General features: G+C 45.5%; 1 protein-coding gene across 5 annotated transcripts in view; it reads left to right on the top strand.

Annotated features, from left to right (window-relative positions):
• The window catches only part of abcc8 (ATP-binding cassette, sub-family C (CFTR/MRP), member 8), a 230,982-nt gene that overhangs the window by 57,537 nt on the left and 157,934 nt on the right, over positions 1 to 15,511 (top strand). For all 5 annotated transcript variants that reach the window (XM_078220631.1, XM_078220629.1, XM_078220628.1 and 2 more), the window contains exons 6-7: positions 11,614 to 11,802; positions 14,630 to 14,794. In XM_078220631.1, the coding sequence (XP_078076757.1) occupies positions 11,614 to 11,802; positions 14,630 to 14,794 (354 nt within the window). The remainder of the gene's footprint in view (positions 1 to 11,613; positions 11,803 to 14,629; positions 14,795 to 15,511) is intronic.

Consider the following 15,511-nt stretch of genomic DNA (forward strand, 5'->3'; position numbering starts at 1 on the left):
AACAAAACATCCACTAGTTGTAATTGGGTGAATATAATGATGAAGCAAAAACAGAAAAATTGCTGGAAAATCTCAGCAGGTCTGACAGCATTTGTGGGGAGAGAATAGGGCCAACGTTTCGAGTCTAGATGATCCTTCGTCAGCATTCAGAGGGAGGTAATTGCTGTGCCAATGGGCTCCTCTGCTACTGCCAGGTTGCAGAGGGAGTCTCTTAAGGGACCTGAGAGTTGGATGAGTTGGGGGAAAGGGGTTGACCTCAGGACTCTCCCCTGGGATAGTGGTCTGGTGTCTGCACTTGTCCTAGTTGCCTGGAAAAAGTGGTATTCACTCTCAGGTTGGTGATTTCAGACACTGTTCTGGTAAGGATATTTATTATTGTCTCTGTCGTTTAACCCTTGAAGTGGCCTAGTCACTTTGATATCCATGCTCCATGGACACTTGGAAGCCTTCGAAATCACTGCAGTACACCATTCCACGGTAGGGATTGGCCCTGGTTAATGTCATAGGTTCCAGGTGTTAAATAATCTCTTTAAAATGCTTTTATAAAAACGACCTGTCAGTTTTACCAGGGAAATTCCCTTGAGGGGCTTCCCCCACGGCTTGGGGGAGCAATGAGGGAGTCCATTGAATCGGGCTTAAAACCCGCTAATGACATGAAAATTAATTTAGGGTGAGAGCTGATGAGAATCTGATTTCCATGGCAGGATTGGGAGAGGAAGACTTGGAGCAGGTTGGATGCCCAGCGGGAATGCCGATTTGGCTGCCTTCCCTATTTCAGTGGGCCATCGGATTCCCGGTTGGGGCGGACAGACCCGGAGAATCTCGGCCAATTTCTTGCTTATCAAATTAAATGAAGGCTGGCATTAATCCAATTTGCTTGTGACTTTGACTGTTTGCTACAATCCAAATGGATGCTGTTGGAAACCAACCCAATTTATTTGTGACTTTGAACTTGTATGAGAAAAAAGCCAGCAGGGCTGCATTCAAAGACATAATCTCTTTGAGAGCTTATATCAAAGGCACCACTGTGTAAGCCAGATAAATGATCATTCTGTTTACTATCACCATTTTCCAAGATTTGTAATAAGACAAGGACATTATTTCCGTTCTGTTTGCTATGTTGTAGCCAACATCTATGAACCTTTATCTTGTTTAATAAACTACATAATTTCAGGAAATTATTATATAAGTTAATTATATTCTATAAGGTGATTGCAGTGATAGTCTCCTGTAGCTTTACATTGCTAGATGTGATGAATTGTGTGTTGTTGCCCCTTTTTAATTTTTCATCAGCATTTTAGAGGCAAAGTAATCTACCACACTGCATGACGTTACACCAAGACACCACACATAAATATGTGTGGTATTCATAACAGCTACAGATCTTCTTTCCCTTTTAACCACATTCCCTTACTCATATTCAAATTAACTACACAAAAGCAAAATCATTTAAAAAAAATTTAAGAATAAAAACAGAATTAATGCACACGTTTTTATTTTCTCGCTGGCATGTTTTGGCACTATGCAGATGTTTTGATTCTATAGAGAAAGAAAATTAATTGTTCAGAATCAGTTTTATGTCTGAAGTTTCACAGGATATTTGTGGTTGCCATTTTTTGTAGCAGGCTGGTGTCCAGATGTTTGAAAAGCTGCCAATACCAACTGCTTAGATTCATGATACTTTTTTTTGTGAGCACGTTGTTAGCCATTGTGGAATTACATATAGAAATCTAAAGTGTTAGCCCTAGTCATATAATAACATACCACATGAACAGCTGATATTCCATAGATTTGAGTTCTCAGAAGCAAGTATGAAAATTTGTATTTGTTCATCTGGTAAGGTAACAAGGGTATAAACTCTGACCATTCAAGTGATGGTTTGATGCTGTGATGGAGGGTTCTATGGAAGGATGAACTAGATGGGTCAAATGGCTTCCCTTATCTGTATTTTGGGATAAAGAAAGTTCTTAAGGTCTGAAATGTAAATAGATCGTGGTAGAAATGCACACCAGCTGAAAGAAAACGAGGTAATATTTCAAACGTAACTCTTTATCAGAATGGGGAATTCCGATTTTTATCAAAACAAGAGTGATGTTCCAACAGAAGACATCACTGTTAATTTTAGACAACATATATGAATCATGTGTTCCCAGGAAATGCCTATTGGAATTCAGTTGGGAGTCCCAGAACAGAGTCATCTCTCAGACATCACTGAAAACACCTAGGAAGATATAAATTCTTTTTCATTGCAAAACAAAAATGTCAGATTTTCTCCATACTTTATGGTTTGTTAACAAAATCAAATTGTCAGAAATCTTGGTAAAAAAGCAATTTCATCAAAATGCAGACTTTTTTTTAATACATTCATGGTTCATGGGTGTCGCTGGCTGGTCAGCATTTATTGCCCATCCCTAGTTGCCCTTGAGAAGGTGGTGGTGAGTTGCCTTCTTGAATCGCTGTAGTCCATGTGCTGTGGGTTGACCCACAATGCCGTTAGGGAGGGAATTCCCAGATTATACAAGGCTACCTACCTTGAGCCTTATATTCAGTCCCTCACTTCCAAATTCATGCTTTCCTGTGGCAGAGGTTGTTGGATGCTGATAAGGGATCATAGAAGAATTATATTCCAATCGAAAATGGATCAACGTCTCTCCTGTCCCCTCGATTACACAACGAACAGTAAAAATTCCACAAGGGTCCTTCTGATCTCCTTTGAAATTTAAACAGAAATCCCAAAGAAACATGGTAACAAAGATTTATATAATTTCTCCTGGGGAATTGTATGAGCTCAGATAGCTATTAAAGGTGGAAATTCTACCTTTTGATCTCTTTTTATATTTTTGTCCACATAATTACCATTACACTTGCAAAATAATATTTTATATTAAGCATTTTGAGATGCAGATTATTATAGGTTGTTATATAAATGCAAGAACGATAGCTATGTATCAAAGTTAAACTAAATTCAACAGAGAAACAAAACAGGATCAATTCTAACTTCCTTCCTGACAGTTTTTGTATTGATTTCATCTTTTGGGAGCTAGAACAATGTCCTTGACATCTTTATGTCTTTCCCACTGGCTAATTATATATAATTTTAAGTTTAAGTTGGCAAATGATTCAGCCTGTCTGGTTCAAATGTTTGTTTTCTTTACCTGTGGTTTGCTTAAGTGCATTAATATTTGATGTAAGGAAGGAAATATGGGCCAAGAGGAAAGAAGACGATCTCTGTATCAGTTAGAGATTATTACTAATTTCTTATACTTTAAGATGATTAACGCTGTGCATGTTTATTTTATGTTTCACAATAGTCATTTTTCTTAATGGCCTGAATGTTTTGGATGGCAGGGGCTCACACCCCCAGCAACTCTGACAGACACGCTGACATTTCATGTACGTTGATTCCGCAAGCGGGATTTCTCTTCCTACTTGGAAGAAAGTTCTGCCTTGGAGAGCTGTTAGCCAATCAGATTAGCTGACTCAATGGGCCGAAGGGCCTCTTCTGCACTGTATCATTCTATGACTGCTCTCCAGCCCATCCAGGTACAGCGCTGCAGTGGTCGGAAGAGGCACTGCAGTGCCATGCCTGGAACTAAGTGCAGAGAGCCAGTAAGGGGCAGGGATCCTGGGGAGGGAAGGGCAGAGGATGCCCTGAGGGGGGTCACGGGATGGGGGAGAAGTGTGAGGTGGAATAGGGGAGGTGGGGGAGTGTGTAATCAGGGGATCGGTCGGGGTGGGTGGGAAGTCGGGCGGTGTCCATGAGAGGAGGTTGCCCCCAGTGAGAAGGGGGCTTCTGATGGAGGCGCCAACCCCCCCCCCCCCCCCCCGCCCCCCCTCCCCTCCACCCCATTTCCTGTCTGAAATGGAGGCCAGTGATTTTTTTCTATTTCCCACCCTCAGCAATCTGGCACCCGTCAGCCTGAAAATTGAGGCAGGGTGGGAAAAGGCCTTAATAGGGGCAAGGGTGGGCTCCCCACCACCGCCCCCACCGGAGGCAGGTACAAGTAGTGGGAAATACAAGAAAGTAACCAGGCCCATCAAGTTTGCACTGGCAACAATCCCACCCAGGCCCCATCCCTGCAATCCCACATATTTAACCTGCTAATCCCTCTAACCTACGCATCCAGGGAAACTAAGGGGCAATTTAGCATGGCCAAAGCTCCTAATCCAAATACATAATTCTGGAATCTGTAGAATTGGACTGTGAGAGGAAACCGGAGCACTCAGAGGAAACACACATTGTCACAGGGAGAATGTGCAAGCTCCACACAGACAGTGACCCAAGGCCAGAATTGAACCCAGGTCCCTGGAGCTGTGAGGCAGCAGTGCTAACCATTGTGCACCATGCCACCCTGTATCTTTAATCAGATCTTAATGCTCTGATGTGGACACGTGTATATTGAACTTCCCATTATTTTCTCTGCTTCCATTTTCCACTTTGAGTGCAATCAGCAAACTGGACACAAGTTGCAGTAATTTTGAGAAGTGCTTTTCCTCCTCAAATTTCCTTTCAAATTCATTTACATGCCTGTGAACATATAATCTATCACGAACGAGTACGAGTGAGCAGTGTTTTAGAACATCACATTTTAAAATAATTGTTTTAAAATATATTCCTTAATTGAATAGTAAGTTGGTTCAGTTTCCTTAATATTGCTGACAGGATTCAGCACAAAAAATAAGCATTTTAATCAGTGTTTATTCCATCAATTGTGAGTATGTTGATCTTAAATAACCCAAAATGACTTGAAAATGGTTCTGTTTAGTTTTTTAAAGTTGTATGAGTGTACAGTAGTGTGGTGAACCATTGTTGGTTCACCACTGGGGTTGTTATTGTTGTTGTTATGGGGGTTGTACTATGTTGTTGGGTTAGGGTGTTTACCTGTCCTAAGTGTTATCATGGCACACTCCAGTGGGGTCCCGCCTCCGGTGGCAGGGTATAAGACCCCCTGCTCCGGCAGGACCCCTTCAGTCTGAACGGGTGAATTTGTGTTAGTAGTTTCATTGTTAATGTATTAAAGCCTTCAGTACTAAAGCCTTGTTTCCGGGTGCTCATTGAGGTGCATCAATTTAATACATTAACTGAGAATATGGAACAGATCCTAAAACCGGATCGTCTGACACTGGACCCACGTGCGGTCGGTGCAGCTAACACGTTCGAACATTGGTGGAAGTGCTTCGAGGACTACCTGGCAGCCTCGGTAGCTATCACTACAGACAGTGATAGACTCCAGGTCCTCCACGCAAGGGTAAGCGACACGATTTACCTAGCCATTCGTGCAGCTTCCACTTACCAGGGTGCCGTCGAGCTCCTAAAGAATAGGTACATTACGCCACCCAACGAGATTCACGCTCATTATCTCCTCGCTACACGACGTCGGCAGTCGGGCGAGACCATAGAAGACTACGCCAATGAACTCCTGCAGCTTGCCAGGGGTTGTGACTGTAAGGATGTCTCCGCCGAGCAGTACATGCAAGACCTCGCCTGAGACGCGTTCGTAGCAGGGGTAGGGTCCTCGTACATCAGACTTAAATTATTAGAAAAGGGGAAACTCAACTTGACCCAGGCAATGGGGATGGCCGTGAGGTTGGAGGCGGCGTCGAAGAGCTTGGCGCTGTACCCCGAGGACCACGTGCAGTCAACGTGGTTGGAGCAAGCTCTGCTCCCTCCTCGCCCCGCGAACCCGCGCTCCCAGATCGATTCGACGACGGCGGCAGCTCCAGGTGGCCAGCGATGCTATTTTTGCGGTGGGGCCAAGCATCCACGGCAACAGTGTCCGGCAAGAACGGCAATCTGCAGCCAGTGCGGTAAAAAAGGCCACTACGGCAAAGTCTGCAGGTCCAAACCTAAAAACGGCAGTGCAGCTTGTAACCCTCCAGAACGGAGACCATCTCTTTCGGCGCTGCAGTACCCACGAGGTCCGACCACGTGCGATCTCAGGACGGCGCCATCGTGGCAGACAGAGGAGGAGGAAGACCACCAGGAGTCGCTGCGCTTGGAGCCCTCGGCCACATGCGATTCATGGGGGCGGCCATCATGGTCCACGACGACTAGGAGCGACCAGCAGGGGTCCTCAGCATCCACATCGGCAGCATGCAGCAGCGACCAGCAGGGGTCCTCAGCATCCACATCGGCAGCATGCAGTGACGCCCAGGGGCCAACGGTGGCGTCGATCTCTCTGGATCAGACCAGGCATTACAGACTGGAACATTCCATGATGGAGGTAAACGTTAGTGGCAGAACTGTGAATTGTCTGTTTGACAGTGGGAGCACCGAAAGTTTCATACACCCTGAAACTGCTAAAAGGTGTGGACTCCGGGTTCTCCCTGCCAAACAGACAATTTCCATGGCATCACAGTCCCGGTCTGTACCGATCCAAGGACGATGTATGGTAACTCTTGAGGTACAGGGCACAGTTTACGAGCAATACAGGCTCCTTGTGCTACCTCACCTTTGCGCGCCAATTCTCCTCGGACTAAACTTTATGGCCCACATGAGGAGTGTGATCCTACAGTACGGTGGGCCACTCCCTTCACTGGCAGTAGGGAACCAGCCGCAGCCTCCAAATTGCCCAAAGCGCCCCGCGTGCAATCTATCCACCCTGAAGATCACGACACCATCCCTTTTTAAAAATCTGGTACCTGGCTGCAAGCCCATCGCTACTAAAAGTAGGCGTTACAGCGCTGAGGACCGGATCTTTATTAGATCTGAGGTTCAGCGGCTCCTCAAAGAAGGGATCATACAGGCCAGTGCTAGTCCGTGGAGAGCGCAGGTCGTGGTAGTCAAAAGCGGGAACAAACCTCGGATGGTCATCGACTATAGTCAGACCATTAATAGATACACGCAGCTGGATGCGTATCCTCTCCCGCGCATTTCTGATATGGTCAATCAGATTGCGCAGTACCGAGTGTTTTCTACCATAGACCTTAAGTCCGCCTACCATCAACTCCCCATCCGCCCAGAGGACCGACAATATACGGCTTTTGAGGCGGATGGTCGTCTATACCAATTCCTCAGGGTTCCATTTGGTGTCACCAATGGGGTCTCGGTCTTCCAGCGTGCTATGGACCGAATGGTGGACCAGAACGGGTTGCGGGCTACCTTCCCGTACCTGGATAACGTCACCATCTGCGGCCATGACCAGCAGGACCACGACACGAATCTCCAACACTTTCTGCGCACTGCATCTCGCCTGAATCTGACCTATAACAGGGAGAAGTGCGTATTCCGTACGCGTAGGTTAGCCATCCTCGGATACGTGGTGGAAAACGGGGTCATTGGCCCTGATCCAGACCGTATGCGCCCACTCACTGAACTTCCCTTGCCCGCTAGCACGAAAGCACTGAGGAGATGCCTCGGGTTCTTTTCGTATTCTGCACAGTGGGTCCCCAACTACGCGGACAAAGCTCGTCCGCTCATTAAGTCCACGACCTTCCCACTTACGCCGGAGGCCCAATTGGCCTTCAAGGTTTTGAAAAGCGACATCTCGAAAGCCACGATGCACGCGGTGGATGAATCCATCCCTTTCCAGGTGGAGAGTGATGCATCGGACTTCGCCCTAGCCGCCACACTAAACCAGGCAGGCAGGCCCGTCGCGTTTTTTTCCCGCACCCTTCAAGGCCCAGAGATTCGGCACTCAGCGGTGGAAAAGGAGGCTCAGGCCATTGTGGAGGCAGTCAGACACTGGCGCCATTACCTGGCAGGTAAGCGGTTCACCCTGATCACGGATCAACGATCCGTGGCGTTTATGTTCAGTAACACGCAGAGGGGCAAGATCAAGAACGATAAGATCTTGCGGTGGAGAATTGAGCTCTCCACCTATAATTACGATATTATGTATCGTCCAGGGAAGCTCAATGAGCCCTCGGATGCCCTCTCGCGCGGAACATGCGCCATCATGCAGGAGGACCGCTTGAAGGCTCTCCACAATGATCTGTGTCATCCTGGAGTCACCAGACTCTACCACTTCATAAAAGCCCGCAACCTACCCTACTCGGTGGAGGAGGTCAGGTCAGTTACTAGAAGTTGTCGGATTTGCGCAGAATGCAAACCACACTTTTATCGACCAGACCGGGCACATTTGGTCAAGGCCACTCGCCCTTTTGAGAGGCTGAGTGTAGATTTTAAGGGCCCCCTTCCCTCAACGGATCGGAATGTCTATTTTCTTAACATAATAGACGAATTTTCCCGGTTTTCGTTTGTTTTTCCCTGTGCGGACACGTCGACTGCCACCGTCATCAAGGCATTCAGTGAGCTTTTTACCCTGTTCGGGTACCCCTGCTATATTCATAGCGACAGGGGCTCGTCGTTCATGAGCAACGACTTGAGGCAATTCCTGCTCTCATTCGGGATTGCCTCTAGTAGAACCACGAGCTACAACCCTAGGGGTAACGGACAGGTGGAAAGGGAGAATGCTACAGTCTGGAAGGCTGTCCTACTGGCACTGAAATCCAAGGGCCTTCCAGTCTCCCGGTGGCAGGAGGTCCTTCCAACTGCGCTCCATTCTATCCGCTCCCTCCTGTGTACGGCAACCAATGCTACTCCCCACGAGAGGATGTTCTCATTCCCTCGGAAGTCGTCCTCGGGGACCTCATTGCCAGCCTGGTTGACGTACCCAGGACCCGTCCTTCTGCGGCGCCATGTGAGGGCTCACAAGTCCGACCCCTTGGTCGAACCGGTCCAACTCCTCCACGCCAACCCTCAGTATGCCTATGTGGCATATCCTGACGGGCGAGAGGACACTGTCTCCATTAGAGACCTGGCGCCCGCAGGGGACGTAGCAACTCCTGTCGCTCCTATTCCCCCAGTCACAGATCCACTACTCCTCATTACTTCCCCAGACGTGGCGCGGTCAGCACCGGGACCAGTGCATAACACTTTTACTCCCATGTACAGCTTGCCTGAGACTCGGAGATCGGCGCCACCATCATCACCACCACCACCACCACCAAACGTTCCAGGATCCCCTACACCATCGCCTCATCAGGGCCGGCCGGCCCGGGAGTCTTTGAGGGGACAGCCAGATGTTGCTTTGAGAGAGCCACCGCAAGCACCTGCTCCGGTTTCGCAACCGGTGTTGAGAAGATCGCAGCGTCGGTGTGGTCCTCCAGACCGTCTGGACTTGTGAATCCTGTTATTTTTTTTGTCATTGTCTGTTTTCATCCACCCCGCCACCTTTGGTTCCTAAAGGAGGGGTGAATGTGGTGAACCATCGTTGGTTCACCACTGGGGTTGTTATTGTTGTTGTTATGGGGGTTGTACTATGTTGTTGGGTTAGGGTGTTTACCTGTCCTAAGTGTTATCATGGCACACTCCAGTGGGGTCCCGCCTCCGGTGGCAGGGTATAAGACCCCCTGCTCCGGCAGGACCCCTTCAGTCTGAACGGGTGAATTTGTGTTAGTAGTTTCATTGTTAATGTATTAAAGCCTTCAGTACTAAAGCCTTGTTTCCGGGTGCTCATTGAGGTGCATCAAGTAGTCAATTTTGTATTAAATTAAAAGTAGTTGTATCAAAAGCTTTTAAAACACTTTATAACTATTTTTGCACTGAAAAGCAGCCCAATTTTTAGAACATCCTCAAAGGCAAACAAGCACAATTAGTGGAAACTCACATACCTTAAGTCAACTTGAGCATGTGGCCAGGTTTGTAGGCAGAGCTAGCTTCTAGATTCATAGAAACACTACAGTGCAGAAGGAGGCCATTTGGCCCATCAAGTCTGCACCGACAACAATCCCACCCAGGCCCTATATTACCCCACATATTTACCCCGCTAATCCCTCTAACCTATGCATCCTGGGACGCTAAGAGGCAATTTAGCATGGCCAATGCACCTAACCCACACATCTTTGGACTGTGGGAGGAAACTGGAGCACCTGGAGGAAACCCACGCAGACATGAGGAGAACATGCAAACTCCACACAGACAGGGACCCAAGCCAGGAATTGAACCCAAGTCCCTGAAGCTGTGAGGCAGCAATGCTGCCCAAAAGGTTTTATGTTTTTATATAAAACACAAAAGATTACAAAAACCTTATTTTTTTCTGCATGTAATTTTCACTTGAAAATTCCGTGACCTTTTGAGCTGTTTTGAATTGTGTCAATAAAAACAGTGAAACTGAACAGAAATTCCTGTCTTATGTTCAGTCCCCCAAGCTCCCCTTCCCTCTTCCGCCCTGATGTGTTTGTCAGTTCTCTTTTACTGCTGATATTTTATCTTGCACAATGGAAACAAGTGCAAACTAACAAATCTAACATATTCTTATATTTCACAGTGATCAAGGTGTCAGTGCCAGGGGGCAGGGCATCGTTGACATTGCCAAGATGCGTAGCCTGAATGTGGGGGCCTGAGTGGGGAGGGGGGCTGAATGGGGGTGTTAGTGGGGTGGGGGCTGAGTGGGGATCTGAGGGGGAGAGGAGTTGAATGTAAGGTCGGGGGTCGGGGAGCTGAATGGGGGGTCCAAGGGGGGAGGGGAGGCTGAATGTGGGGTCTCGGGGGGGGGCTTCAGGTTGGATCACCCTCATGCCTGCGTGGTACATGAGTGGATTTACCCATTATTAGTGGGTAGGGGGGAGGATGGCTCTATTTGGTGAATATCTGGTGGTACTCCCTGGATCAATATGGTGGACTGCGGGGGTGGAGGGGACACCATTTCATTTTTTATGGGTAGGGGGCTCAGAGCACGGAGATTGGGGTGCCCTTTAAAAACAGTGCCTCGATCTCGGAACAACCGGGCTGGCTGGTGGGTTCCCTGAATTGGCCTCATTAGCATCTTTCAAGTGGATGAATCCTATCTGACAGATGCTGCTAGCGCCAGCAGGAAACACTCCTGTTTTCCCGCCGAGGTGGGCATTTAGCCCGAAAATCGGAGAATTCCCCTGTTTCCCTCTCCACAGATGCTGCCAGACCTGCTGTGTTTTTTCCAGCATTTTCAGCATCCACAGTATTATTGCTTTTATTTTACCATTCAAAATAAAGCAGGCTGCTTGAGCGGCACCCCATCCAGTACATCAAAAATTCATTCCATCTATCATTGGTTCACAGTGACATCAGTGTGTCCCTTCTTACAAGAAAAACGGCAACTCTGCAGATGCTTTGCAACAGCACCTTCCAAACTCGCAACCTCTTTGACACCCTGACCTGAATTACAGAGCTGTCCCTTTACTGTCAGGAGGTCAAAATCGTGGAACACCCTTCCTAACAGTACTGTGGATGTACCTACGTCACACAGACTCCGAGTGTTTCAAGAAGGCAGTTCACCCCCACCCTCTAAAGTTTATTAGTCACAAGTAAATTTACATTTACTGTGAAAGTTCCTCTCAAAGGCAATTAGGGATGGGCAGGAACTGTTAGCCTAGCCAGTGACAGTCATGTCCCAAGAATGAATATTAAAACAAAATCATATTTGTTTTTCTAAAGGCTTCCTTGGCCTTTGTGTTTATATATCTTCCCTTCTACATTACCACTATCAGGAGGTCTGTACACATCTCCTACCCAGAGTCTTCCACTCTTGTGTCACATGAAAGTTTGCTCTGTTTCAAGTCTGGTGGTGAGTTATGCAACTTTATTTGCATAAAATAAACAGCAAACCATGTTTGTTTTTCCTTCTGTTGCAGAAAAAGAGCAGCGTCAGCCCTCAGGACTCGAAGCTGATCTGGCATGTGCTGCGGCAGGCGTTCGGTCATCCCATTGTCCTCAGCAGCACCTTTCGCATTCTGGCCGATTTGCTGGGATTCGCAGGCCCGCTCTGCATCTCGGGGATTGTGCATCATCTGAGTGATGAACACAAAACCTTCCGTCCACAGGTACGGCAACTTAATCACAACTGCAAAACACAGTTCTAGCACCGGTCTAATGTGAAATCTGTTTGATGCAACTTGTGTGGTGATTTCTCTTTGTCTCTGAATAATAACCAGCAAACAAACAACACTAATCTGCTCAAAGCAAAATACTGCAGATGCCGGAAATCCGAAATAAAAACAGAAAATGTTGGAAAAGCTCAGCAACTGTGGCAGCATCTGTGGAGAGAGAAACAAAATTCTTCGATCGAAAGAAGGGACATACTGGACTCAAAACATTAACTCTGTTTCTCTCTCCACTGATGCTGCCAATGATTTTATGGTCATCAGTAGATTCTTAACTCTAGATATTTTTTATTGAATTCAAATTCCACCATTTGCCCTGGTGGGATGTGAACCCAGGTCCCCGAACATTAGCTGAGTTTCTGGATTAATAGTCTAGTGATAATACCAATAGGCCATCGCCTCCTCTCAGCTCTCTCTTAAGCTCTTATGGTCTCCTTGCAGGAGAAGAGAACAGAAAGGAGAGGCAGCAAACCAGAGGTAGTACCCCAGTGGTATCTATGGTGACAGCTGTGGAGCATGCAATGCTGGACATCACCAGAGTCTTGGAGTGCTTGGTCATTGAAGTTGGGGAGATCCAAGCTACCTGGTGACAATATTAAGTATCAGAGAGTCACATAATATACAGCACTGGCTCATGCTGACTTATGGTTGGCAGTGAATGAAATATGATCATGTGTACAATGAGCAGTTAAACCATTCTAACCTTAACAGTTCAATTCATCTCTTCCATCTCCCACAAGTTCTTCAATTGCTCCACAGGAAGCATTGCAGGAGGATGATAATGACTTCTCAGGATAGGTCACTCAATCTGAGGGTTGTACAGGCTTCATGCATACTATCTCAGATACTCAAGTTTTGGTGGAACTGGTATGGAAGATGTTTGGGTTTTCACTCAGTGTCTCACACATCACAAGTAAGCAAGAGCAGATGCTGGAGAGAGACAGCAGGAGAGAGGGCAAATAAGTGGAGTTGAGACCGAGATTAGATCAACCATGATCGTATTAAGTGGTGGAGCAGGTTTGAGGGGCTGAATTGCCTACTCCTGTTCCTAGTTGTTATGATTATGATTCTTACGATTATGATTCTCTCTGCTAATGACACAAGAAGCAGCTTTTGTCTCTCTGAGACCTCTCTCTCTCTTTCTCTTTCTCTCTTTTTTGTATCTGAAAGCTTGGAGACAGAAACTCTGTCCGCAGATAGCCCAGCTGCTCTTGCCTTTGTTTTCAGGTGTGAACATTTTGCACATTGATCCCAGTAGGCCACAACCTGGGTCCCCAGTCTCCATGGTAACCAAGCCACATAAGCTTGTTGTCAGGCAGAATTTGATTGCATGATTCTCTTCAATGCACCATTTCACATTTGATTAAAGAGAAAATTTTAAAAATAAAAATATTTTGCATTCATATAATAATCCTTATTAAAAACACTTAAAGTAGTTTGAAGTGTTGTAACAGCTCACTTCTTGTTCAATTTGAACATTACAGACCAAAATTGTTGATAACATACAAATGCTTAACAATAATTCAACACAAATTGTATGATACGCCCTTTTGGTGTCTTATTTCAGTGAAAACATTACCTAATAGTTTAGCACCTCCATTGAAATAGCGAACTCAGGTCTTCAATATGAACATATTAAATCTTCATACAGCAATATTAAAAAGCCAGATTTCAAGGTACAAAATAGATCTGATGTTCAGCTCAGCATGAATCCAGTCTGGTCTGAATCTGAATAAGCCCAAGAAGAGCAATTCATCCATTCTGAGAACGGAATCACTGGCAACTTTGGTCAAACTTATTAATGATGATCGAATTATTCAAGGCAATATAGTGCACTGACACTTCAATTCTGAATGTTAAATTATAAGCATATTCTTTGAATTTGGAAACCTTTAGATTGATGTTATTTAGTTAGTCCTGTGTTGTACATGAGGATCGCACACATGAGGACTGCCTAAACCAGGATGTTGGATTTATGTCACATTATCAGTAACCCCCACAGCTTTCCCCCTGGTCTTGCAGAATCTCACTAGCTGTTCTGTCTGGAGACAATACACATCTCTTTAACCTGTGTTGAATGCTCCCTCCACCCACATTGTCTGTACCTTTAAGACCTGGCTGGTTGTAGAGATTCGCATTCTAATTAGTATTCTGTAACTTGATTTCTGTGTCTGTGCACTGTTTGAGAGCAGATATCCACTCCATCTGATGAAGGAACAGTGCTTCGAAAGCTTATGGTATTTGCTACCAAATAAACCTGTTGGACTTTAACCTGGTGTTGTGAGACTTCTTACTGTGCTTACCCCAGTCCAACGCCGGCATCTCCACATTATAATAGCTGGACAGATTATGCTCCTTGTAATGCTTTTGTGTTCTGAAGCATTGTATGATTTGTTTTTAAGGAACTATTTACAACTTATTATTGAATACTAAAAAATACAATTGAAAGTTAACTCTGCATTGCAGCTATTTGGTAGTTAACATAGATTCTCTGAAGGAGCAGACATGAAGCTCTGTAACACATGATCTGATCACAATCAAGAGAATAGATGTGATAAAAGCAGGATTGTCTAGCTCAGGGCTAAATCACTGTTTGACAAAAACAATCCATTTTAATTAATTTTACCTCCATGTCTTTATTTCTGTCTTACGGATAAATTTAGGGAACTAACTTATTTTCTGAATGTTGTAAGGAAATTATATTTTACAATTTGCACAGTGCAGTCATTACTGTTGCATAGTCACAGGCTCTGTTTTGTTTCCACAGGTCAAGTTGCTGGGTGTTTACTTCATTTCCTCACAAGAGTTTTTGGCCAATGCTTATGTTATCGCAGTCCTTTTGTTTCTTGCCCTTCTTCTGCAAAGGACATTTCTTCAGGCATCTTATTACGTTGCTATAGAAACTGGAATTAACCTACGAGGAGCAATTCAGGTATTGTTTTTATGTGCTTTCCATCCAGATGGTCCAACATCAGCCATTGCCATCTGGCTATTTTCTCATTCAAAATGTAAAGAATTTGCCTTCCCAACAAATGTTCTTAGAAAAATAATGCAAATGTGCATTAAAATTGCATTCTTGGAATATTCACTTTAATAGAAAAGATTGAGTTTCTATATATAAATTATGCTGAATAAACAGTGTGCTGTGTTACCATGTTGTACATTCTCCACTGGACGTTAAATCTAGTTATGACCAATAGGGTGAATATTTTTCTCTTTCTGCCTTCTGTAAGTTGCAAATCCTAACTTAATGTGTAGCACGCAATACCAAAATTGACAAAAGCAGTCTCAAGTTGACACTAAGGAGTAATAATAAATTCCGTGCCCTGCCTGCTGGTAAATGCCTAGAATTCAAATTGCAAATCTGCAAACTCCTCGTCCTGACTTACTGTTCATGGTCATTAATAAATATAAAAAGGGAGAAGTACATTTGCATAGCACTACTTGAAGTAATGTTACACCGACTTAAGTCGATTCCCCAGGGGCAGGCATCACTGCACGACACTAGCTGCATGACCCACAAGGATCTCCTCATTGATATCATTGCGCAGGCCAATCTTGTGGTGCTGCCTTGCACCCACCAGGGAACTGACATTGTCGGCGTTGCACTTCTTGAAGCTGCGTGAACAAATTTTTTTCCCAAACTTTC

Source organism: Mustelus asterias, chromosome 9, assembly GCF_964213995.1.
Source record: "Mustelus asterias chromosome 9, sMusAst1.hap1.1, whole genome shotgun sequence".
Taxonomy (NCBI): Eukaryota; Metazoa; Chordata; class Chondrichthyes; order Carcharhiniformes; family Triakidae; genus Mustelus; species Mustelus asterias.